The 27,249-nt window shown below is 39.5% G+C and overlaps 1 protein-coding gene across 3 annotated transcripts; it reads right to left on the reverse strand.

The window, feature by feature from the left end:
* Window positions 1-27,146, reverse strand: asb8 (ankyrin repeat and SOCS box containing 8). 3 transcript variants are annotated; one of them, XM_082520124.1, is made up of 14 exons: window positions 26,663-26,897; window positions 25,644-25,820; window positions 25,445-25,549; window positions 12,805-12,876; window positions 9,282-9,378; window positions 8,966-9,078; window positions 8,385-8,549; window positions 8,052-8,200; window positions 6,100-6,193; window positions 5,878-5,997; window positions 4,751-4,894; window positions 4,262-4,450; window positions 3,698-3,803; window positions 1-2,993 (listed from the first exon to the last, which is right to left on the reverse strand). In XM_082520124.1, exons 2-14 carry the CDS (start codon window positions 25,770-25,772, stop codon window positions 2,761-2,763), a joined length of 1,716 nt encoding a protein of 571 aa, XP_082376250.1. In that variant the 5' UTR covers window positions 25,773-25,820; window positions 26,663-26,897; the 3' UTR covers window positions 1-2,760. The 3 variants fall into 3 exon arrangements, with proteins under 3 accessions (XP_082376250.1, XP_082376248.1, XP_082376249.1); XM_082520122.1 differs by lacking the exons at window positions 25,445-25,549; window positions 25,644-25,820; window positions 26,663-26,897 and adding an exon at window positions 19,604-19,674; XM_082520123.1 differs by lacking the exons at window positions 1-2,993; window positions 3,698-3,803; window positions 4,262-4,450; ... (6 more) ...; window positions 9,282-9,378; window positions 12,805-12,876 and adding an exon at window positions 22,490-24,782 and having other exon boundaries at window positions 26,663-27,146.
* Window positions 27,147-27,249: the final 103 nt, after the last annotated feature.

Below are 27,249 nucleotides of genomic sequence, written 5' to 3' on the forward strand. Positions count from 1 at the left end.
TTCATTATGATGTAGTTTCTTTAATTAAAACTGCAGCACTGTAAGTGTTCATGGTATTCCTCTTGAACATGCATGGAAAAGTAAATATATTCATATAGTACAGATATGTACAATACAAGGACAATTTTAGAAATTATCAGTCCAACAAAGGGAGTGTGAAAAACCATCAATACACTATGTGTAATTTTCACATTACTGTATTTCCCACTAAATTGCTATGTTTAGAACAAGTCTGGCCCATCGTTAACAGGCCAAAGACTGTAAAGATTATTGTTATTTGACCAATTTAAACAATAAGTTAGACAACGAAGCTCAAAAGACACGACCAATTGTTAAAAGGTATTAAAAAAAAAGAAGAAAAGAAAAAGAGGGGGTAAAATTTCTTTTAAAAGGAAAAAAAAGAACAAAAAGCACAAGTCCATTTTTCTGTTGAGAAAACAAACCAACAAAAACACAAATCGTTGTGTTAAAGAAATTAGTCTATATTCATCAGCGCAATCAGAAGCGTTATGATGAAGAGTGTGGTGCTAAAGACAGCACGCAACAAAATAATACAAGAAAACATAAAAGCTAAATGCAGTTTGAATTTTCATTTCAAATGAACAATCGTCTATTTGACTGCCAGCAACTTACACAAATTGCCGAGGTCGCCGTTGAGACTGTAGGAGGAGAGGTTCAGTCAAAAGGGAAAAGGTATTAAAGTTGCTCAGCAAATTCCCATTTGTGTATACAGTACAGATAACAGAAAACCATCATTAAAGAAAAAACAAAAAAACATTCTGATATCTCTGAAAAAAAAAAAGTAAATTGAACAGAAATACAAAGCAATAGTTAACCTGCATTACTTTAGTGCATAAATGTCCTTGTGTTAATAAGTCATATCCTGTTTTTGAAATATCATATCTCGCGAAAATATTAAGAAAGAGGGCAAAAGAGGGACAGGGGGGGGAAAAAAAAAAAAAAGCAAACCCACTTTGAGCATTCATGTAAAAATATATCGATATCTGGATAAAACATCTGGGGGATATTGTAAAAGAACTAGAGCCTTTCAGAAACAGTCACAAGACCGCTCGTCTTCTGCCCTTAAAGCTCTGACCACTGGAGATGTCTTTGCTCCGTCTCTCCACCAGATGACAGACAAGTACTTCAATATTTTAACAATATTCTAAAAAGACACTTTTTATTTACTTAAAGGCCTCAAAAAGCTTTGTTTATTAATTAAATGTTATATTTATTGATGTTCATTTTTTCCCAATTTATATACACTGACTAATATAATTCTCTAGAGCCGTTTTTTGCCCCCATACAAGCAAATCTGTATATATTTATGTGAGGGGGGGTATCGGAGGCACAAATGTGATCTTAAGGCAAAATGATCAAACACTGTGTGAAAGACTGTGTGTAAGTGCAAGTTACAAGCAGTGATATACTGTCATAGTGCCACTGCAACCTCTGAATCACAAAATAACAGTCAGGGTATTCACTTCTGTCCCAGGACAAGTACCAGATAGTCTTTGGAGAGATCCATTATGGCTTAGTTTCGGTTTGGTAGAGAGCATACAGAACAAGGGGTTCATCGCATTTTCAAACGAGCAGCAAAGGATGTGCAACCATCCTGAAAAGTGTGAAAATAACAGTTACAGTAAGTCCAGCAGGGCCCACACACGAAGAAAACACAGTCACCAGAACAGTTACATGTAAAAATGGAAAGAGGCATCCATTTACACACCAATAAACCACCTGCCTGTTTCAGGAAATATGAAAAGGTGGAAAAAGTTCAATTCCCTTCAGGTCAGGAAAAAAAAAAAAATCTGCTCCAACAAACTTATTTTTAAATCGCAATCTAACATAATTTTGGTTACATGGGTCAATCTGGGAGGACGTGCCAATTAGTTAAAAGAAATATAGCTGCGCATACTGTATCAAAAACCCTATTAGAAAAGTCACATGCTAACAATCTAGCTAATAATGCATCAGATCAGGAGTAGGCAAACTGCTATGTTCTGATGTACATAAATATACAATCACACACACACACAGTTAATACACTTTATCATAAAGGGGTGTACATGAGGTAAGGTTTTTGGGTCTAGGTTGAGATCGTGTTGTGGCTGAGAACCATTTACTAAAGGTCTGAGTGAATAATTGAGATGTGAGTCAGAGAATTCTAGACAACTATCGCATCTTTGGAGCCGAGGATGTATAGGGAGGCATTCTGTGATGGCATGTGTGGGTGTGCGTGCAAGGCTAAAGTGACGAGGAGAACAAGGCACTGTTCCCTGCTGGAAAAAGTGTAGAGCCCTGTGTGCTGTTTATATCGGATTTAATTCACACACACAAAAAAAAAAAGTTTACGAAACACCTGTGCGGCACGTGTCCACGTGGGAAGATCGTTATGGCAGTATACTTGACGCAGTCCTACAGTCCAATGAAGAGTCCTTATTACTGAGGGTGAGGACAGTTGAGTAGGGACGCACAGGAGGAAACAGGGGGGAGGGGGTATTGGAGTCCAGCCCCTGTAGTCTATGGCAAAGTTAACAGGAAGCTCTCTTAAAAGTCTCAGTCCTTTCCCAGAAGGCTGCTGATGAGCTCCAGGCCCCAGCAAGATGGCTCCCCAGGAGGGTTAGAAAGACCACAGAGGGGAGGGGGGGCAGAGGAGAAGATGTGAAATTCTGAATTTAAAAATGAGGGAACCTGGGAGGTGGGAGTCTTTTCTACCCTGGGTGACGAGCCAAGTGTGGGCCTTGGTGGCATCGCTCATCATCTGGCAGCAGATTGAGACTGTGCAGCCATGATAATGTGAGAGGGTCCGCTCTCAGCTCTCTGCTGCTGGCCCATTCCTGCCAGCACTGACATGGCCATAGCCTCAGCTGCTGCCCTTGAGCTCAGGCCGTTTTGCCCCGTAGAAGGGCTAGGCGCCAAAGAGCTGTGCTGAATCACCGGGGCAGGGGAACCTGTAGGCTCTGACATGTCTTTCATGCTCTCGTCTGCAGCTATACAAAAAAATAAAAAGGCAACACAGGCAAAGATATTTATCTCATTTATATTGAGCACATTCCACAGTTTTCATTGCTGAAAATCTTTGGACATTATGTTAATTTTTATTCGAGTGAAAATCAAGCTATATTCAGTAACTTTATCCCGTCCAAAATCAAGGAAATGCCCCAAAAAATACTATAAATAAAACAAGAAGTACTGGAACAAAGATTTTGCTACTTAATTATAGTTCTTGTTTTATTATTTTAATGTTACCATCAGCCCTTAGCAATATCTAAATTGCAAATGTTGCTTTTTTTATCCAACTCTATTAATAATTTTTGGACACATTATTGTCCACTGTGGCCGTTGCCATAACAAACTGAACCCTAATTATTTCAACAAAATTACAATTACTTTGTGGGCACTGAAGAAAACTACAGCTCACATGAAGATACTAAAGCCACAGCAGCATGGCTATATTGTAACCCAGGCCTGCTCATTTCTTCTTGCAATCACAAGTAGAGAGCTACACACCAAAGCCGTGTGTTTCGATTAAAATGTGAGAGCGACTTTGAGGTTCAAATTTCATTTTAGCTCTTTATGCTTTGCGCAATACATCTACTATATTTCTACATATCTAAGACATGCAATTCAGACTCAAGTTTCCTCTAACTTTAAATAGAACCGTGTGAACAGGGCATAGCTGTGCAGGGCTCACCTAAGTAGGCAGTCTTCTTTTGTAAGGTGGTTACAGGACAGTCCTTGTGGGCCAGCAGCAGCTGCTTTAAATGAGCCACCTCATTACGCAACAGAGACACTTCATTCTGAGAGGATGGAAAAGAAAAAGAAAAAAAATCAGACTGATTAGTACTACAATACTAAATTTCAGAAATTACATTACACTTCCCAAACCAATAAGGAAAAAAAGTAATGCTTGGTTATGTAATTTAAAATACAGACTTCCCATATTTTTCTTCCCTAATGGATTTTCCGGTAGAAACAAAAAAGTTGAAATGGTTTTGCTTCCACTGCAGAGCAGCGTACATTTCCCACAAGGCGTAAGGTGTAAATATTACCTAAAATTTCCATTTGACAAAATAAAGATATGAAACAAGATGTAGTGGTTTCCATTGTTTCAAATCTATCAGCTATGTTCATTTGCAAAAAGAATTTACTCAATACTAATGCAAACTCATTTATCTTATCTGGAATCCACCTCTCAAACTTTTACAAGTAGTTAGAAGCCCCATCACCAGCATCCACCCACTGGAGACCCACTCACCGACAGTGAGACGTTCAAAGTGCTGAGCTCCTCGGCTTTCTTCTCTAGGGAGCTGACCCACAGTTTGCGTTTCTGTCTGCAACGGGATGCTGCCGCCCGGTTCCTCTCGAGGAAACGCTGCCTTCGTTCGTCGGGGTCATCGTCTGTCGTCCGCCGTCGACGCCCACCTGTAGGCTGTGCTGGAGATACCTGGAGGGAGAAGCAGGGTAAAGGTCAGAAGGAAACACACAGACAGACGAGATGAGTGGAAAAAAGACGAGAAAAGGGAAGTATGAGTCACAGTTTCATTTTAGCCAGCACACACCAGAGTCATCTCGGCACAACAAGAATATCCCCAATTTTCTGTTAACTAAAACAAGTGATGTGATATATAATAAAGAAAGTTTAGATGACTTAGATGTGATCATCTTTAATCCAAGTTTAAAGCATATTTTGTATGGATGAAAAAAAACATGTTACAGTCAGGAATTTATACTTAACATTGAGTACCTGAGGTTGTGCAGGTGATGGTGCGTCTGGCTGCTGGACCAGCAGCTGACTCTGTTCTGCCTTCTGAGGTACCATGGGGCTGCTGCCCATGGCCATGATCCCCATACTCTGTCCTGACGGGCTTTGCAGCGCAGCCTTCAGACGCTACAGAACAACAGTCAAATAAGCAACATCAATAACAGCCACAGGAATTAAAAAAAAAAAAAATCATGAAAAACTTCATTGTAACTTTGTAGAAAGTCATAATCAAAGCGTGTCTGAATCAGTGCCAACAGCATGTCTACAACTTCACTGTGCTGCGTCTACATTAACTGATTCACACTTTGCAATAACAACCTGGACAAGACCCTAGTTACCAATTTTTGGCATGTTTTAAAGTTGTTTAAAACATGGAGAAGCCTGATTCTCTCCGAGGAGAACATTTACAGATGTGCTCTCTCTGAACTGTTTTCAGCAACAGATTCATGTGACCTCCTTCAGTCAGATCTGGAGGCTTTATATGCTCCCGCAGCAGTTCTCGGATTTTGATCATGTTTGATTTAAGTTGTGACTAATTCAGCCGTGATGATTAAAAAAAGTGATTGCAGCCCTGAAGGTACACAAGCAGTCAAATGTTATATATGCATGTGTATATATATATATAAAGCAACCTCGATAATGATCATATCGTATTAGAAGCGCCATGAACAAAAAGATTCTGCAGATCAGCCCGAAACCCCCCCAACCCCAAATAAAAACAAAAAACCCAAACTAAAGTTTGTCTTTAATTACAACGATGATCATCTTCTTACGACTGAAGGAGTGAGGGGCTAGGGTAAACAGAGGAATGTGCTAAAGGGGATACTTTATATGTTTTAAATACCATAAACAATGACTGCACTCTCTCAGTTTCATCTGGGACATAGCTGCAAGGTGGAAACTGTGCATGAATCTCTGTGTGTGCATTGCACTATCATAAAATGAGTGCAAACTGTGTTGTCAGGTGAAAGGGTTACATAAACAAGCAACCACAGTAAAAGATCATATGACGAAGGACCTAAGCCTGTGCAGCGGAAGGCTGGAGGGTGAAGATGGAGACAAAAAGAACAGATAAATAGATAAAAATAGAGAGCTAATCTAGTGCTGACCATCTTGGCCTCTGAGTGGATGCTGTAGCCAGAGGGGGAGTTGGAGCCGCTGCTGCTGCCTCCCAGAGGAGGACCAGGGATCCCAGGAATGTTGGGTACCATGCACATGGGTCGAGCCAGCTGGTGATCAAATATGAGACACAAATGCATGGGTTAAAACTAAACCAACTTCTAAGTTATAAAGTAAAGTTACAACATACTTAGACTGTTAGTCTGCCTTACATTAATGACAGAAGGCATCTGAACAGGACCAGGCAGCACAGGCACTGCCTGACCAGAGGGAAGCATCATCATAGGGTAATGGCTCGTCGGTGAACTGGAGAGACAGACAGCAGACGACAAATAAGAAGAGGAGATTCACTCTTGTGTTTGTTAATGAATTTTAAATTATGCTTTTTAAGAAATAGAACATGCAGTCCATTGCTTAATGATGAGAAAATATTTCATAGATTCATGAACTAAACTGTATTTTGTTCCTCTCAGGGTCAGCCACAATCAAATGACAAACCTGGGTTGATGTGTGTAACACAATATTATAATCCAGTAAAAAATACAATTTTATTTGAGTTGTTCAAGGTTATTGTGACTTGCTAAAAACTGAACTAAAAACTAAAACCAGTGTGGAAAACACATTTTAGATAGTTAAAATAAAAATGAAAACTACACTTGAAAAATAAATATGAATATTTAAACTAAGCTCAAATTAAAACAGAATTTTACTGTTTGCTAGTTTGGCCAAAAAACAAAACTATTACAACCTCCCTGATAAGGCAATGATGGTCATCTTTACTGAGACTTTGTATAGTTTTGTGTTATTATTATATTTATTCATCCATCTACTAAAAAATTGAAAATAATACAAACTAGACTAAAACTAAACATTTTCAAACAATAGAAACAAAACTGAGACAAGAAACCCCAGAGTGGAAACAAACTGAAACTAAACTGAATGAAAAACAAAACATCAAAATGGGGGGAAAAAAAGACTATAGTAGTTCTGATATTAATGACGTGAAATTGTTTGATCTTAGCTTAAATATGTAATTCTGTCAAATATAAATTTATCTGAATGCAAACACTCCAAATTATGATTTAACATATATGCATTCCCTCTAATACCAGTTTTTAACCAGTTTAATGCTGTTTCACATTTTACATGTCCAAAGATAAAAAGTTAAGATTTATATTATGACTTCCTTCGAAACCTTGAGTGTGACAAGCAAGGGATTTTTACCCTCTCTGCAGCCATTTTCACAAATGTGTGAAGTTGTCGACTTTTGTCTGAAACACTGTGCAGCGTCCGTGCTTAACTTGACTGATTCAACAGCAAATATAAACATTAATTTATCATTTTTTATTATTTATAATGGTTATAAATCCTATGCATATAATATTGCTGCAGACATAAGGAAGAATCATGTTACAGGTTCATGGGCTGAGTTTTGTGCAGGATATTGCAAGCTGTAGCTTCCCGTACAGTAATTGACGTACTACACATCGTTGGGCTTTTATGCAACACATTAATGTCCATAAATGAGAAACATTTTGATAAGTTATACCCAATTATAAAATGCATGAGTTTAGAATGCAAATAAACTGATATGCTATAAACTTTCTCTTATTAGCGTGTACTTGTTTTCAGTGAAATGTTACAGATTTTATGTGAACCATGATCATCTTTTCCATTATCCCAAGATAACATCTAAATTGCTGCTGTGTTACTTTACATACATCTGTATATGAAAATAAAGACTTGTGTTAACAGGGGAAAACTGCAACAGCTGGTAATCCTAACACCTATTTTATAGTGTCTGTAACAGGAAAAACAAATTCAATAGTTCCCTTTAAAGCTGCGTATCTTTCTTATTAATCATGAATACTTCGCAAAACTTCACATCCTATTTCACAAGATCAAAACTGGCATAATTTTTGGTCAGAGCACAGCTTTTGGTTGTTTTTGACTGTGGCTGACCCGTCGGGACCACAAAAAAAGAAGAAAAGAAAAAAGAAAGAACATGATGGCATCTTTGATATTAAAGGTTCACTTGCAAGAACATGAGATGTTGTCACATTGTTTGCAAAACATGTTTTTTAAGCTAGAATTTATTTTAAGTTGAAGATTAAGCTTAAAGAGTTTAGCAAAGACCAACCAAAGGATTTGGAACTTAACTTACCCCAAAGTACGATTTGAGGGTGGAGCCTGTGTGATGACGGAAGTGGGTGATGGCATGGTGGGCTGCAGAGCATCAAAGCCCAAATGTAGTGGGAGGGAACCTGGACGCACAATAGTCGGGGTAGGGGCTGAATTCCTGGGTGGTGTGTCCTACAAGATTAAAACAAAAAATAAAATAAATTAGGCTTTTATGTCACACATCATTTGTACCCCCAAACAAATTTCTGCAACCACTGCAGCCACAATGTATCATGAATTACTTGCAACATCACTTAGCGATACTCCCCTCCTCTCTACACACCTATGCAATCCCCCTTATCAAGTTTTCTTGTACCTTTCCTTTAACTAGAGGCTCCCTGTAGCTGTCCGACTTCCCAGATGTGGAGTCAGGGCTGTCTGGGGGTGAAGAGTCGACTTCTACAGGTGCCTCCTGTTTCACCTTCACCTCTGATGGTGTCTGCAGGCTCATGTCCAAAGCCACTGAGTTGGAAGCAGGGAGCTGAAAATGAGTTACAGATAAAGAGAATAATCTTACACTACATATAGATCAAAGTATATTAAAAAAAGAAAAAAAAAAGGGAAGTGGGCATTCATCACAAACTAAACAGCCACAACCCCAGCTCTGAAACGCATATAAAGTGCAATAAAACACCAAACAGTTTAAAAAGAAATTGCTGCAAAAACTGAAATGTAAATGACACACAGACTGTGTGCAAGGCACGAAGTTCAAGTTTGTAAATTTTTTGACTGAATTAATACTTGAGATAAAAAAGAAGGAAGTAAAATGTAATTCTTTCTGGTCATGTCGAGTCTCTGTAGAAAATTTCTTCGGTTACTGTACACTGTAATGCACACGGTCATGCACAAGCGCAGAGATAAAAGAAGATAAAATCATCAACCGCAAGTGTTGCTTACAGAGTTCTTGGCCCTCTTCTCATCATCATCTTGTTCAAAGGAACTGGCCAGCTCATTGAACAGGCCAACCTCCTCGCAGTTCTTTAGGAAACGAGTGGGAGTAGGTGTCTGGTCTAGGAAAATGTAATGAGCAGATATAACTATTCAAAGTAACAACACCACAGTTAGTTCACACTTACACTGAATGTAAAACCCCATGTGATATCTAGTGTTGGAGCACGCTGACGTTAGGGTAAATATTGTCCATCTGAATGCTGCATGAGGACATTTAAAAACACAGTGAAGATGAACGTCTGTCTCACACGGACGAGAGTACCTGCAATAATGACCGAATCAGTCCTGGCTGGTCCGAATTTCAGCGTCATCTCATGTTTGTGTTTGTGTACTGCCAAGTGGTCCTCGTTGGTAAACCTCTGGAAAAGCGAACAAGACAAAAGAGAACATTATATGAATTAGCCAACAAGAAACGGCAACTGCGTTCTGAAGAGACATCCTGTTTTTTGTATTGCTAAAATCAGCGATAGATAATCTTTTGTGGCCAACACATGCAGTCTGTGGAGCACGCAGTATGTGACAAAAAGGTGAAAATGTCAACAACTTGATAGAGAAGTATATATAAATAAAAATAAAGGAAGAGGGAGAAAAAAAATATCGACAGAACTGACCACAAAAGCTGCAGAAATAGCTGCACACGTAACTTGGTGTTGTCCAATGAATTAGTGTGTAAAACACATGTATGAACTGTGAGTCTGTAATGATAAAAGAAAGTCTGAATTCTGTTACTTCCTTTTGGCTGCTTGCAGCTTAAGCTACAAGCAGCCTGGCGTTAGCTCAAATCAACCGCACAGACGGCATTAACAGCCGTCCTCGGAGACATGGAACTTCTTTTGAGAAGTGGTGAGGTGATTCACTCGAGAGACGTAGGAGAAATAATCTTGGCTCTGGCACCAGCCTATTCACCATTCACTGAGGCCTATTTTAGGGTCCCGTGTTGCAGTTGCGAGTTCAGTCGTGAGAGTGAAGTGGAAACACAGTCAAGTGTCGGGGGGCTTATTTTTAGCCCGACCAGGAGCATCACCAATACGTGTCCCATCTGTCTCATTCCTCTGAACAAGGCAGCTAGGTCTTGTGGAGAAAAACTATCTCCAACTAATCTCCATGTATGAGAAAATGGCAGCTAGGATTACTCCTCCCCACGCAATAAATACTGGACATCATATAATAGGGGAGCTGCTGTTGTTGTTTTTGTTGTTGTTAACTTGGTAGAAGGAAAATCCTGAGCAAAGCCAGGAATCAATCATCCTTGTTCTATTATGGGCATGATTCAGACTTTCCCAGTAGAGAACTGTTGCATTTAAAAGGGCAGCATTAAAACAGTATTTGGACATAAAGGATACAATAATTAGCAGCAAATCGCAATTAAAGGCCAGAAAATGTATAAACATATAATGAAGGTGCTGGCAAATGTACAGGATAGAGTACTGAACCTCAATGCCTTTAATACCGACCACTACCGCAGAGTAGTGGAAACCATCAAATCGAATGCCTTGTCAGTATTATAAACGGAAATTTGATTGCTGCCAATTTTAGACTGCATTTTCATTTACATGCATTACTTGCTTGTTAAGATAACACCAAGCCTGTGTATATCAATATTTGTATATTACTCCTGTTTTAACTGCTGTGGCATGTGAGCTGGACCACTTGTGGTAAGAACCCTGCAGAGCACTAAACAGATTTTGTCTTTTGTTGTTTTGGTTTAAGAAGGAAAAAAAAAAAAAAAAAAAAAACCTCAACCCTGGTTACCAAAAATCTGATGATGTGGCTCCATCACTAACTGAAGAAACAATTCACTTAGCTTGTTAACAAAGTGGATTCATTATCAACTACAGAGCCACATTTTTCTCTCAGGAGTAGGCAGAGATGAAAACCAAGCTAAAAGAAAGTAATATTACAGTTAAGTGATCACAAACATGACTCCCCAAAAAATTCTGTAATCTTAACCAGCGAGAAGTTGTTACATGTGTACCATGACAACTTTATTCAATTTCACCTGTTTTTTTTTTTTTTTAATTTCACTGATGCCTTTGACTTTGTGTGTGTGTGTGTGTGTGTGTGTGTGTGTGTGTGTGTAAAGCAAGTGCATCTGATACCCCCGTGTTGGTGTAGTTCCTGCATTATCTTAACGCTTTAGAGCCAATGGTATCATATTTGATACACAGTTTCTACAAATTAAAGCTAATACGTGCAAATGATTTTTTTTTTTTTAAATCTCATCAGAAAGTTCAATAAACACTCAATTTCCAAAAAATTTAAATTTTCTGGCAATTATTTCATGGTTCAGGCTTTAGATCAGGATCAGCAGTGCAACTGAACGATCATGTAGTTGTGCTATCGTAGCTTTGCAATGTGGGGAAAAAAGACATGTTTTCCTCTTTGTTTATATAAAATTCTGTTCTGGAAAGAATTGTAAGAATTTCAAGTGTTTTCTTTATTTTTTCGTACAATAGAATAAATATATGATCATTAGCCAAATTCTTGGATAATGCTACTCTAACATAATTATCATGACATAGAAACACCAACACAGTGATATCAGATAGTGTGTGTAAAGTGACTGTGTTTCTTAAAAAGGTGCTAAGCAAATGTGATTTCTTTTCTCATTATTTTTGTTTTGCATTTCTTCTGCCCTTTGACATAGATTCAACCAAAACAAAAGAAAGAAAACTGTTTGTTTATAACCTTGTACAGGTTCTCTAAAGTGAGGTGGCACTGCGATACTGACAACATACCCAAACATCTAGCACCACTCTGCCATCCCACACCTGTTTATACAACAGTCTGGCTCTAAAACAATGCTTTGAGAGTGACACAGCTGCAGACCAGCACTGTCATCCACATCACTTTGCCTCTTTAGGTCTCTGTTGCTTAAGCAGTAAAATAAATTAGTAATCAAACCAATGAAATATGCAGAGTATTTACATCACAAAAACATGTAAAGAAAGACAAAGGAAGGGTCCCTAGATGTCTGCGATGTTCTGAAAAGAAAATTACCAAACAATTCATCATCACTTATTTATCGACTATGCATGTTCAACTGCTTTACATGACTGCTGTTCAAACCACAATCCCATTCTTCTGATCAGAGCATGGAAGAAGTCCCAAGAATCCCAAGTATTGCGTAAACCCATAAACACTTTCTTCCTTCAGATTCCCAGGAGCCATTTCACTACTAGCTCTAAGGATATCACACCCAAATGAACACAGCATCAGACATGATGATTTCCTGTGTTGAATAATCATGAGTCTAAGAACAGACTCCTTTTTAATTTCTTCCTTCTTCTATTCTATGATATCAAACCAAGCCTCGTCGAAACACCACGTAACAGGCATGTGAGTGCACTACTGGCACTCAGCTGAGTCACTGCCTTGGCTCAAACCTGTGTCTGCAGGCGCTTAGAAGTCAGCAGTGACAGGTTGAAACAATAACGGTGCTGATTACTCACTGGAGCTTCCAGTGAGTCATTGCAAAAGGAGACAGCATTGTCTCACAAAACGGCATGCTAGCATGAATGTCATCGGTGTGATGTTAATTATAAGTGTTGCATAAATATGTCCGTTTACGCTTGCAGTGAGAACGGATCTTTTCAGGGTTGTTGTATATAGCGCTACATTAAAACCAGTGCGTTCTCAAAAAGAACGTCTATTTATTTTTAGGTTTCATATAGTTTTCTTTGAGAAGTACAATACTGTGAAGTGCAGTACTGACCTTTGGTAAGCAATTACAAAAGGCAAAGATTACTACCACAGAGAGCAGGACATGAAAAGAGAGGACTTACCTGTCCGCATCCAGGAGCACTGCACACAAAAGGTCGGTCGTCCCCCATTTTTGCAAAGAGCCTGCAATGTAACTGTGATAGAGGAGAAGAAGAGAACATTGTTGCAGCTTTTTTTTTTTTTGTTGGTGTGTGTACTGGCAAAATCCTGAAAACAACAAAACAGTGATGCTGTGGCTTGTAGTCTTTAGTCTGAGCAGGAAGCCGAATGGTATTTAAAAATAACCCTGGCAAGGAGGAAAACACGCACAGTAGCAGCGAGAAGAAGTTTCCCTGGTGATACTTCCTTCACACACACGGGGGCTTCGGGCTGGCCAATGAGGAGCCTGCTTACACGAGAGGACGGCAGCTACCGTTTACACAAAGACATCTCGGTCTCCTTCTCTTTCCCTGTCTCGTTTTTCCTCACTTCCAATGCCTCCTTCTCTCATTACTACTCTCTCCTCACCTCTCTGCCACCTTGCCTCCCCTCCCCTTCTCGTACCCCTCATTCAATGTTTCCCGCTCTCTGAGTCAGCTGTTTCTCTGTGCACGCACATGCAATCTAAGGTTAAGTACCTCCTCATTCACTTTATGAAGGTTTTCATGTGTTTCCACACAACAGATCTCTGGCACTGGACACATTCCCATTGACCTCGCTGCGTTTTGTTCTCCAGGTCATCTTACTACTTCTAAATGAACATCTGATACTTATATTTTAAATATTATGAAATTTTGCAATCTTAAGGTGGATGGTTCAGCTCCTGAGAAGCAGGATGAAGAGTTTTAAGGTAATTTGACATAGCTAAAACTAACAAGTTTTTTGAAACATGAACATTTAACCACAGTTTATTGTTATATTAGTAAGTACTTTAAATTATGTATAGTTTTTTTTTACCAATATGTATATATTGTTAGAGTGTAGCTACCTTTTGCTAGCTGGTTGTTAACATGACTTACAAGAAAAACACATTAAACATAAAAAAGTTCATCAAAAGATAACCATTATTTCAAAAATATTTCACGGCATAATCACGCCGTTTTGTATTTCTTAACTTCTAATAAATGTGCCCCAGGATTTTAGTTTTAGTGTACTATTAACACAGTATTAACAGTATTTTGTAAAGTAAGTAAAAATAGAGGCATATGTGGGCAGCACTGTTGGCCCTTCTAATCTACTAAAAAACCTAAAAAGCTTTCCAATAAAAGTTATACACAACACCCCTCTCACCTTCTTATTATATGCTGTTGTTGAGAGTTAAATACGTGCATGTTTTATTTGTTTTCTTCTTCTGAAGTGGCAAAAAAATGCAAGCATACTGCTTCAATCTCTAATGCCACCAACCCACCCCCACCCTGCGCTGCTCTGCACAGCTGAACAACACTGCACGTGGAGACAAACTGGGAAGTTTAGAAAAATAACTCATTAAATTTAAATCGGGAAATTGGAGGGGAGGGGGGAGGGGGTAGAGGCAACGGACATGAATGTTTTAGCATTCTCAGCTGGCCCAGAGTGACGTCTGGCAGCTATTACACAACACTGTCCCACTGAAAATACACCAACTGCATCGAGGACTTTGTTATGTACACACGCAGACACAACCAACATGTACACAAAGGAAAAATAAAGCCACTCACTGGTATTTATGTAATATACTGTATATATTATACTCAATGTTCTCCAGCTCTTGAGCAAAAATGTTGTCAGACTTTTGTGATTTAACACAAGCCCTAGGATGTCTTTTGTGATTCACCTCTTAAACTTTTACTTTAAAAAAAATGCTGATTTGAAGACGGGGTAGACTCTCTGTTTTTACCATCAACTGACAGTCCATAATTATCTTTCAGTTTATTGCAATTCAAAAAGCAAAAGTTTTCCAGCTTTAGAAAACATATATTTAGAAAATATAGCCGATGGGCCAATCACAGGTCTTTCAAGACCAGACCAGTTGAGCACTACCTTACAACCACTGGCAGGCAAAGTGAATAACATTATACATTATTTCATTACAACAAAACATTCTGCTGGAAAATCCTTGCCCCTGGTATTTATGTATTATGCATTTATACATGTTATTGTGACACATACCAACTAAGCATTGAGGCAGTCTAAAGTTGTCATGATACTAGAATTTCAAACTCGACACTTGTACACAGAAAAATATTCGATACCCTTTTCAATACCACAGGCAAGATTTTCTGCGTCCTGCAACTAAATAATGTCAAAGTAGTGATATCGTGAAAAAGTTAACTTTTTTTTTTTACACTAATTTTCCATAAATTACAGATTTTGAAGGTTAAAGAAATTTATCTTCACGAACAAAAACTGAAAGACCTAACCGGTCTTTGATTGGATTTTAAAACTGACCTCACAGCTGGCAACAACAAAACAAGAAACAGATTTTGATAAACATTTGTTAAAAATAAAATAAAAAAAGCTCAGGTTTCTCATCTGGTCCACATCTGCCGGCAGCAGATGTTGAATACAGTTCACACTGCTCCTCAGTCTGCAGCTCTTCACATACTCAGCTCTGCTCTTCAAGACTGAAACCCGTCCAATTCTGCTGCACTGCTCCAGATTTCACTCTCTATTTGCTCCAATTAGTTCTCCACACTCTGGACTCTCTGCTCAGTTCAACTATGCTTCCCCAACTGCTCTGAAAAGCCAGCAAAATGCCCAGTTCTCCATGTGTCTGTAATCCAGTCTGTTACAGCTCAATAGCCCATTCAGCCTGCAATAATTATTCATCTTTTGTTTAACTACAGTCGACTATCATCTGTTAATGATAACATATTACTAATGTGGCTATGGGGCAATTACTAATAGTTAAACAGCTATCATTACCATGTGTGCTGGTTAGATAACTTTAATATTTCAATGTTGTTGAAACTAGAGCTTTACTGACCTCTGAAATTCCTTCTAAAGTGTTGTTCGGTATTATGGACAATAACTACTTCAGCTGTTAGTGAGGGGAGGAGCTGTGGGCCTGACTACAATGGTGCTGCATGCAGTTGTGTGTCAGCTGGAAGATGCAAAGACACCACTGTTTGCATTGATACTCTTGCAAACGAGTATCTTAATTTAATATTAATTTTGAGCGCAGGTTTTTTTGTGTGTGACAACAATGGTAACGTCACTCGTCCTCGCCCGATTCCCCACTCAGCAGGACAATGCAGCCACTACAATGCAAAAACTGATGAGTACAACTTCCAACATCCTAAGGTGATTGAGCAACTGCGGGATGCACCGGAGCAAACACCACACCACACAGCTACCCATACGGCCCAAGGGATCACATCGCCAAAGTCATCCAATGAGAAGCCACGAGACATTCCCAGACGTCCCCGGTCAATAGCCCAACAGGGCAGAGATGTTATGAAAGAACACGTTCACCTGGGATATAAGGATTTGAATCTTGTTTGCAGCCAAGCATAGACAAATTTTCAACAGGTAGGGTCAAAAACCAAAGAGGAGAAATCTGTTGAGTGTAGTAACATTGCAGTCTCATTACTTTTGAGTAGGGCTGCCACGATTTGTCGACTAGTCACGATTACGTCGATTATCAAAATCGTCGACGACTTATTAAACTTCACCGAAACAATCTGCAAATTTCATTAAAATTTAATAAACTATTATCTTGTCTTTATTTTTAGTTAGCACAGACCTTAAACACTTAAAGCTGTAAGCTAATGATAGTTATATAAGAGCAGATGCTGCTGGTGCAATAAGCTGTAGTTTTACGTCCAATGGATGATGATCTGATTAGTCGACTAATCGCAAAAATAATCGGTGACTAGTCGACTATCAAAATAATCGTTTGTGGCAGCCCTACTTTTGAGCAAAAATTTGTTTGTGAATTAAAAAGTTGCTTAGTACATAGAGTTTTTTGACAAACTGGAAAGAAAAGACAAATTAAAAATGTTTAGCATTTCACTATTTCTGAGTTACTGACCACATTAACCTCGGCTGTACCTCTAACATGTGTTGTGCATGTCATTTAACATTATTGAGTGGGACAGATTATTCATTTTTTTGGCGAGGCATAAATGTCTGAAAGTTTTCCCAATGTTGAAGTCAGTATATTTTCCTCCTTCCATCTCTCCCTCTGCAGTCCTTGAGCCAGCGCGCGATTACCGAAGCCTTGCGCTGGAATAAGACACTCTCCCGTGAAGCTTAGCTTGTAACAAACCTAACGGTTGTGTCTCGCTGCTTCATGAGAAAAGGGGTCTGCATCATATTTGCAGGCAAACGCTGCCCCTCTCTGCACACGTCAAATAACCCATGAAACAGAGAAGTCTGATTTCTTGCAGGCAACAGGTCAGTGCAAGGCCCCTCACAAAGTGCTTCCAATCTACTGAGTCTATTTGGGTGGACGTGTCTGCAAACGAGATACTCCATCTAGCTCGTTATACCGAGGGTGTGGACTGTTTGAGGAAATGGACACATCTGGCATCAGGAGTAGGAACAGATTTCAAAGTTTACATCTTACTAAAGACATGCTAGACATTAACTTGGCTGGCTGGCACCAACATGAAATGTGGGATTTGATTTTGTGGAAAATCCACCATAAATTCCAGATGACAGGGGTGGAAAACACCATTTGTTTTCATAGCTGCCCCAACCAATTACTTAAACTGATTAAAACAGATGTGTTAAGGTCTTTTCTTCAGCATCTTTTACTTGCTTCACATTAAGAAGCCATCCGTAATTACCGCCTAGATTTATTTATTTATTTATTTTTTACAGGTAGAAATTATACAGTTAAATTAATGTTGCGACTGTCAGAAGTGTCTCACTAACGTTTTCCTATACCCTCAAATAGCTACTTCATGCAGACCCCCAATTTCATGCGAGATAATCAGTCAACTCGTTACATCAGTCCTGATGCACATCACTGATATCAATTACAGGTTTTGATATCAAGTATTTTCACCTCCTTTCATCCAAGGTGACATGGAAGCACTCAAAGCGTTCTCATTTCTGTCTCTCTCATTGAGTCGATGCCAAAGTCCCAACATTAACTTGGATTTCTCCGACTCAGCAGGTGTAAGGGAACAAGTCCCAGCTATAATCAGCCACAGCCATCCAGTGTTTGACGCCGCCTGCTAGGAAACTGACTAAACAAACTGTATTAATAGCTTGCACTGCAGCCATGACTGTGGAATCTGGGGCTTAAATTGCCAGAGGGTAGGGAGACCCCACAAAGAGAAAAATAACTAAAGGGGGCTGGAGGGGAGAGGGATAAAAAAAGAAACCGTGAAAGAAAAAAATGCAAATCAAATATGTGCTTGGATAATTATGGGATCAGAGGTGAGCATTTGAGACAGGACATCCAGGTTTATGGCTGGGTGTGTGCAAGAACCAAAGTGTTTTGTTTATGTAAGCAAAGTGAGCACAAGATTTAGTAAATGGAACAAAAGAAATCCTATTCCTACTTCTGCATAACCAACAAGGCCTGAAAGCTAAATCAGTGTTGATGCAGGACAATACAGGATGGACTCAAGGGAGCTTCCTAAAATTAAATCAGAGACATTTTGTAGATTTGATTGTGGTCTGCAACTTTAACAAGCAAATATAGATTTATAACTATAAATTCAAAAAGAAGAACACCACATTGAAATGTAGCCAGTAGCTTTTACCCATGCTCTACAACACTTTCAAGCCAATCATTACTTAACTAATCTAATCAACAGAAATGCCTAAAAGCATGCAATATACACTTAAAAAAAAAAGTTTCATTTTCAAGCTGCAAAGAACATTTGTGTTGGGTCCAACTTCCAAACATCTCGCATTACTCTTCAGTAATTGCATGTATTTGGTTGGACAAGACATAGTGCAGTTTTCTCAGTTCTAACACTTCTCTTAGTGAAGGAATGATGCACAACTCTGCCAAAAACATGACCTACATTTCTCAGGAAGGTGTTGACATGGATGGAGACATGGATCGTGGAGCGTTGAGCAGTTCAAATTGCAATACTGTGGATATCATTAGTACTTTTTTTTTTAAGGTTTTCTTGCAAACCCAAATTCTCGCAATATATCCTACCGCCAAAAAATCTACACGAGCGCGCTTTTTTCCACATATTCGGCAATATAAACGAAGATTATTTTAAAGTTGAATTCCCAAAGTTCCACAAACTTTAGTTCCTTTGTGAAGACACCGCTAACTGTGTCGAAAAGGTTTGTCTTTTTTAGCCTCCATTACCTCTGGCTACGTACGGGTACATAAGCCCAGCCTTTTCCCGTAACAATGCCGCCTATTCTATTCAGCAATTGGCCACGAGAGCGTCAGTTAGCGACTTCTAGGGCACTCATAGGTTCGAACCCTGTCAATAACGTCCGACAGCTGAATCTGATTGGCTAAAATCTCGAAATCAACTTTTTTTTCCTATCAACGCAAAACTAATGGCTAGCTAATGTGGCTAGCGTTAACAACAGGCCGAGCGCACACTTAAAAAGTGAGTGATAGCAGCACTTGCTACCACTTTCTGCCATGACAATAGACATATATTAAAATCAATTTAATAACATCCGACGTGAATTGCTGTATTTCAAAGTGCACTTCGGGTATTTAGAGTAACAACAGCCGAAAAGGCTAGCACTTAGTTGGTTGGCGGAGTGACACTTGAGTGCAAAGCGAGACACAGTGGGTCCGAATGAAACGTTGTAGCTCCCACAACAGTTTTGACAACTACATAGACGTGTCGTTTTAACGTCAGCAAACACTGAAAAGTGTCGTGTCGAGCGCGACATTGTAATCATTTACTATACTCGAATAATCTATGGTGAATTTAAAGGTTAATAAAGTGTTTACAAACTCACCCTCGCGCCCCTCTCTCTGACTCCCCTCTCCTCTCTCTTGGAATTTGACACTCCCCTCGACGCGGACTTATCGCGAGATTTCGTACAAGCTATCTCTGCCTGGCCACATGTAAAGAAATGCACCAGAAAGCTCCTACATTTATTTGTTTTGTTTTGTTTTAATTTAATCATAATGAAAGTTCTGTGTATATAAATTCAACCCAAATTTTCTGCAGTTTAATGATGAAACGAAACTTAATTTTTGAATATTTTTCTGACTCATCAGAAATTGTAACCCTTACTCGTACATTTTTTTTCTTGCTGCTATTTCTGTGTCTGTATTCCCCCTCCCCCCCCCCCCCCCCTCAGCCTTTGTATATATCTTTAAGCATAGGATGACTAGATGGGAAAACAGTCTTTATGTTTTCTGTGTCATTTATTAAAGCTTAAACAGAGAAACATTGACTTCAAGTCCACCTATACAGTGGGTGCAATTAAGATATTAATTGTAACTGACTCGTGAAAAGAGGTAAATTTGGCTTTGCAGGGTAAGAATTCCCCTCATAACTGTATGAATTTGATGGGTTTTCGAACAATAAACTTTTGCGAATATAACACATCCTTTTAAGTACTGTGCATCGTATGTAGAAGCTTTTTGGAAGCTTGAACTGTCACTTACATTTTTAAGATATGTCTCCTTTGTCTGATATCATCAACATGTCATTAATTTAAAAAGTTACTGACTGTGCATCTGTGTGATTCAAAAAACATGATAAAACATTAAAATGATGATACTTGTGGTGCATATGGTTATTAGTTTCATGATATCTTCATTTTTTCAAGTCACTGATTGAAGTTTTGTTACATGGTATGTCACAGCTGTCAACAGTGGGGTCGTTCCCCTCTTGATTTGGTTTCCTTCCTGATACTCTCAACTTATCCCTTTGTAAAGGTACAAGCCCCAAATAGCTGGTTAAAAAAAATCACAAATGAATATGCCTGAACTTGTGATCATGTAAATGTAGCTCTTCTTATACATTTGAAAAATGCATTCAAAAATGTATTCAGATAAACTGGCTGATGTAATCTACAGCCAGTGTTGCTTAACAATAAATGTTTCCTCCGATATAGAAGTGTCACATTTACTTCAAAGGCAGTCTTACAAGCTGGTGACTTAGAGACAGGGCTAGAGGGACCCCCAATGGATAATATGAGAATTGAAGGTGCTAATGGTAGCTTTCAAATTCTTTCCAAAACACTGAAGTAACGGTATAATTGGTCATTTCTTTGACTTAAATATGTTTGTCAAGAGCTTTCCCCAGAAAAAAAGCATTTAGCATTTTAAAATGTAAAATTAAATACAAACCTTGTTTAACTGTTGTAAATAGCACTTCTATCATAACTCCATCGATACTCTGGCCATTTTTTTGCACTACAATTAGAAATTACTTCACAAATACTAAGTATAAATATATTATCCGTTTCCTCTGAACTGCTCGCTGTAGCCGCTGTGAGCCACTCCAACATGTGTACTAAAACTCTTATTTTTTATTATTCATGCCCTTGAGAGAATATGTTAGATGCAGCAGATCATGAATATTACTTCTGAATTTAGGTTATACACCCACTGGTCACTTTATTAGGTACACTTTTCAACTGTACATTAACACAAATATCAGCCAATTACATGGCAACAACTCAATGCATTTTGGCAATTAGAGATGAAGACGACCTGATGAAGTCCAAAATGCACATGAGAATGGGAAAGGAGAATAGTTGGACTGCTTAGACCTAATAGGAAGGGAACAGTAACTCAAATAACCACTCCTTAAAACCAAGGTATGCAAAAGAGCATCTCTGAACATGGAACCACAAAGCATAAGGGCTACAGCAGCAGCAGACCACACCGTATGCTACTCCTGACAGCTGAGAACAGGAAAGTGAAGCTTGCCTAAAACAAAGCACAAAGGATTCGAAAAACGCTTTCTGGTCTGATGAGCATAGGGTCAGAATAAAAAAACAACATGAAAGCACGGATCTATCCTGCCGTGTAACTGTCTGCCGGTGGTGTAATGGTGAAGGGATATTTTCTTGGCACACTTTGGACCACGTAGTAACAACTAAGCATCATTTAAATGCCACAGTCTGAGTGTTATTGCTGAACATGTCCGTCCCTTCATAACCACAGTGTAGCTATCTTTGGTGGCTGCTTGCAGCTGAAAAATGCACCATGTTACAAAGCTCAAATCATCTCAAACTGGTTTCTTGTACAATGACAATGAGTTCACTAGAGCATGCTTGGGATGTGGTGGATCGGGTGCTTCACATGGTGGACCTGTGGCCCCCAAATCTGCACAACTATGTCATGTCGTCATGTCAATATGGCCCAAAATTTCTTAAAAATGTTTCCAGCTGTCGAACCTTGTTATGAAGAATTAAAGAAGCTCTGGAAGTAAAAAAGGGGTCCAACCCAGTACTAGCAAGATGCATCTAAAGAAAGTAACACATGAGTGTATATTTTGACAAAGCTACATATGTTATGTTATGTTCAGTTCATGGTAGCCTGTAGCCATGCACTGAGCTTTAATAATTGCACTTGGTATATGGTCTCTTTAATGAAAGATATTTGACATGCCAGAAGCAGGAACAAAGTTTAAAAAAAACATCATGGCTCGTGTTTTAAAACGCTGTCACTGTGAATGTTTGGTCATCAGTGACAGTGCTTACTGTAACAGTTTGTTATTAGATATAACCTGTGTTGTATATGCATATTGTAAAACAATCACAGCGCAGTCAATAACAGGTATAGACATCAAGTATTCTCTATTAGATGTAATTAATTGTGACTTGATATATATGAGCTATCAATGTGTGATTTTTGTGAAGAGCAGAGAGAAAAGAGTGAGCTGGAATATAAAGGCATTTACTTGCAGTATGTTTACAAAGAAGAAAAAAAGCACCTTTGCTGGTGTACACAAGACATGATCTAGAGGTTAACTTTTACACATTTGTAGAAAGGCAAACATAATCAAGCACAGAAATTGTCAGATTGTAGACAAGTGCTTTAACAAATTGCAAGTTAGTGAATCCTTCAAAGACACAAACTTAGTCATCATGCCATATCATGGTCCTAATACGTAACAATTTAAAATAAAGTCACTTTCAAATATCCTGCAAAATGTTGGACCAGCGAGCACCCTTGAAACACAAACTTTTGCAAGTTAAGACTGAAAACTTCCACTGATAATAAAAACAAAACAAAAAAACAACAACTTTATTCCTTATTGGCAACTGGAACTGCAACTTTTTATTTCATTTTATTAAAATATAGACCAAATAAATACTAAATCACAAGACTGCAGACTTGCTATCAGAGCAGAAGAACTTCCAAAGACTATGGAGGCAAAGTTAGTGTGCCTGGCACATCATGTGAAACCAGTAATAGTTACCAACCTTCTGCTGCATCGACATAAATAAAACTGCTGCCATCTGGCATAATTTCTAATCTGCTCAAGTGTTTTCTTCTATCCATTTTTGAGCCTCACTTTTTTTTTTGGTGGGGTGGGGCTATCCATCCCAGCAGTCACAGGACAAAAAGAACGGTGCAACCCCAACAGGCCGCCAGTCGGCCACAGAGCTAACACAGAGAAAAATGAACACTCACAGCCAATTCTCTAGTTAACCTAACATGCATGTTCTCAGAGCGTGGGAGTAACCTGGAGTAACCCAGAGAAAACCCACGCAGGCATGGGGAGAACATGAAAACTTCGCACCAGCCATCCAGTGATCCAGGACGTTCTTGCTGTGTTAACCCCCACACTCTGCTTTCTTTAAATCTGATGTGTTTACTTCTATTGGTATATCAAAAATGACTGCAGCATGAGCTCTTCAGGGTGTCAGAGAGAAAGATGACCACTCCAACGCCAACATATAAACCACCTTCACACGACACACTCTATTACAAATACAGGACATGAGTGCTCATTCATCAACTGTTTGTTTCACTCTAAAAAGGTATAACGAGCATATACTCATTCTGTAATTTATGACTTTCCTCATTGTCTGTGGCAAACTCTTTTAAATTATATTTACATTTTAAAAAGTAACATTCATACTTCCTGTGAATTTAGCAGGCAAGATAATAACTTTAATTTCTGACTATTCATGAACCAAAACAGCTGGATGATTAGATGCACATACATACACCGTTACTATGATGGAGCTGAATAAACCTGATGTTATACTTTCTTTCTGCAAAGAAAGTGGGAAAGATTTCCTTAAAACAGGCTTTGAGATACTCAACGCATGAGGAGAATGCACTGGTGCCAACTTGATTCTACAAATGAAAATATATTCATCTGCAGTTCACTCACTGCTTATTTAGATTTTTTGTAAAGGAAAAATACATTAAGTTCATCATTCCTCCTATCACATATATTGTAATAAATTGCAGAAAGGTTGGACAACTCTTTAATACCGTGGAGACACTTCCTTGCAGTGTGCAATGCAGTGTGATGAGCTCTTTAATAATGAGCCAGTGAGGTCTGAAGAAACAGCTTCATTTTCAGTCTCTCAACAGCAGATAGTCTTTGATAGTCTCTGGTAAAGGAAGCTCTTTGACAGCCGTGGGGAGGAATTGCACTCCGAGACTTTGCCGTACTGCACAGCGTGCCAGAGAGCGAAGCGTGGGCGCCTGAGCCACCATGTTGGTCAGCCTCGCCAGCAGCTGGGGATCTTTACTCAGCTCCCTGGGAAGGGTGCCGTCGGCCCGTCGAATCTCAAACCTCCCTGCTGCTCGACACAGTAGCTCCAAACACTCTTCCTCTTGTTCGGTGCCCAGGCCTCGGGCCAACAGGGCCACCAGCCGGGAGATAGGGGTCTGGCCCTTCAGGTTAGTTACATGGACCTGCGCTCCATAGTCTAATAGCACTTTGACACTTTCAAGGTTGCCTTTCATTGCTGCCCAGCTAAGAGGTGTGTCATTGTTATAGTCACGGGCATTGGGACAGGCCCCGCTCTCCAGCAGGGCCCTTACACACTCAGGATTATCTTTGAAGGCGGCCCAGTGAAGAGGAGTGTCTTTATTGCCATCCAGGGCATTTGGCTGGGCTCCATATTCCAACAGCAGCTCCACACAGCTCTCATCCTTCTCTGCTGCATAGTGCAGTGCTGTACGATTATAGCCATCCAAAGCATTTACCTGATGAGAAAATTCAGTATAATGAGCAGTCTTATGCCAACAAGACTTAATTAAATAGCACAAAGCTGCAGGGTGCCCTGAGAAGTGACTGTGTAGGCGTCTCAACGCCTGCCAGATATTTTGGCTCATGTGTTGCAGCACAGATGTAAAAGGAGGGTGAAATGGAATAACCAGATGATTCAGAAATTGTTTGCACCATTAAATTATATCAAAAACAAAAGAACGACAGTCTACCAAATAGTCCAAATGAAAACTGCTCAGTGATCATCTAAAGAAACAGGGAATGAATGTGAATGCTGTGAGACCTGAAAGTAAAACTCAATTTACAGAGGATAGTTTCCATCAAATAATTGTAACGATTAACCCTTTAAATTCTCCCATATCCCCACCACATGTACACAGTACTACTAAAATAAACTGATACAATTTCCCTATCTTTCCAGACAGCCAGTGGTTTCAGATCATGACTCAACATGAATCCTTCAGTGTAAACAATGCTAGGTGTCTTCTTTACATTTAGAAAGCTTTTAACCTTTGTCCTGCTCACACTTACACTGACTGTGTTTGCATGCATACTTACCCGCCTTAAGGCCAAAACCTTTAAAGGTGCCGAATAAATCTAAAGTGAATATGAAAAACTTCCGTGTGCAGCTGTAACATACCTCTGCCCCCTTCTCCAGCAGCAGCTCCACACAGTCAGCATCAGCAACCATACAGGCACAGTGCAGGGGTTTGAGAGTGCCATGCATCCGATTCACATCAGCACCCTTAATCAGCCAGGAAATAACAATATCAACATTACACTCATGACACTACAGGGGATTGTTTACGTCACTTTGACTGGAAGATAAGCAAGCCTACCTTACGGATAAGATCCTCCACATTGTCGTGCGGGAATGAGCGAATGGCTGCAATTGTTCGGATGAGCCGCTCAGACAGGGAATATTTACTCTGAATGCTTTGCATGATGTACCACATAGTAGAGCTCATGTGTAACAGAAGAGCATTGCACCCAGGCAGGGGTGACGCTATGGCACACTGAAACACAGTTTTTAAAAATTGCTTGATTACAACTTCTAAGACACAGTGAATCTTAAATAAGTCAACAGAATATAAAACAGACATTTCACAGTTTATCGTGCCTAAGTATGCACGCAGACCTGTTTTATTCAGTATACCAGTGCTTTGGTTTGATGAGTTATATGCTTGCTATAAATACAAAATATTTTCAGTTTACATACAGAATGTGTTAGAAATTGTTTAACTAAAGACCGAAATTTCACACAGCTTTGTTAAAATACCAAAATTAATATTCAAAATTATCTTTCCCGACTATTATCTGTTTGGGTTGGACACGATGTCTTGTCGTATAATCTAGATGGTGCAAGGCTCAGCTGTAATCAGGGAGATGACACCCAACTTTATTTTGCTGTTGCTACCTAACTGAAGTAGATACGACCCACTTGTCAGCCATATATATATATATATATGCAGCTATCGCCGCTGCTTTTAACAAATGACTGACACACACAGCTAACCTTAGCTCACTCTGCAAAAATAAACAAAGTCTGCAACAATGACACAAGGTTTACAATCAAGTAAAAGCTTTAACGTTGACGTAGAAACCACAAGGGTTACTTCGCGCTGACCGGAGGACTTTATAGGCAAAAGAAAAACAATCATACCCGGCTACACTTCCCACTATCCTGCTAGCTAGGCTAGCTAGCTGTGAGGTAATGTTAGCTTCGAGATGCAGGAACAAACGACACTCACAGACGGAGAGAAACCGCTGACATAATTACCAACTACTTGTAAACTCGCCTTCCAACACAGCTCGCACGAATCAACAAGAATTAAACAATGCTGGTGAAAACCCATACCGTTTACAGTCCACGGCTTGAAGGTCTGGCAGGTTACTGTATAGACCGACCGCTGCTAGCTTTCACATAAACACGAAACGTCACCACTAGGGCCACGCCCTCTGTCTCGAACCTCGGTATTTAAACGCGGGCAGAGTGGACGCTGACTGTCCGCAGTAATTTGGTATAACCTGACATTTTCTCTGAACACCGACGTTTACGGGGCCTGGCAGAACTCCACGTCCTCGCCAAGTGTACTCACTTATCCCAATAAAAGCATGTATGACGGCACGGCAGGCTACCACCGGCGTGCCACGGATTCTTTCAGTTTATGTCCATGTTAGGGGCTCAGCTAGCAGAAACAGCAGCAGAGGAGGTGGGGAGTTGGACTCCGATGATCAGGACAGTACTAGCTAAGGATAAGAAGTTTTTATCATCTTCTTACTTTATCCCTAAGGTTTAACCTAATCCTGAACCTGATAGTCCCATGCCGACATCAACTCTCAGCATACGCGCCTAAAAATGGGTAGCCGAACCACATATAGGCCATACGTCAGCGGCGGATCTAGAAAATTTCACATGGGGGGGGGGCAAAATGTCTAGGCAGG

This window comes from Aulonocara stuartgranti (genome assembly GCF_965226115.1).
Source record: "Aulonocara stuartgranti genome assembly, chromosome: 20".
Taxonomy (NCBI): domain Eukaryota; kingdom Metazoa; phylum Chordata; class Actinopteri; order Cichliformes; family Cichlidae; genus Aulonocara; species Aulonocara stuartgranti.

Excerpts from the sequence above, each read along its gene's own strand:
- asb8 (XM_082520124.1), bottom strand. The coding sequence starts at position 25,772 with ATGAGCTCTACTATGTGGTACATCATGCAAAGCATTCAGAGTAAATAT. Across the intron at positions 4,895-5,877 it reads TCCACTCAGAGGCCAAGATG|CGTCTGAAGGCTGCGCTGCA; the intron begins GTCAGCACTAGA and ends GTTGTTCTGTAG. Across the intron at positions 4,451-4,750 it reads CATCACCTGCACAACCTCAG|GTATCTCCAGCACAGCCTAC; the intron begins GTACTCAATGTT and ends TTCTCCCTCCAG.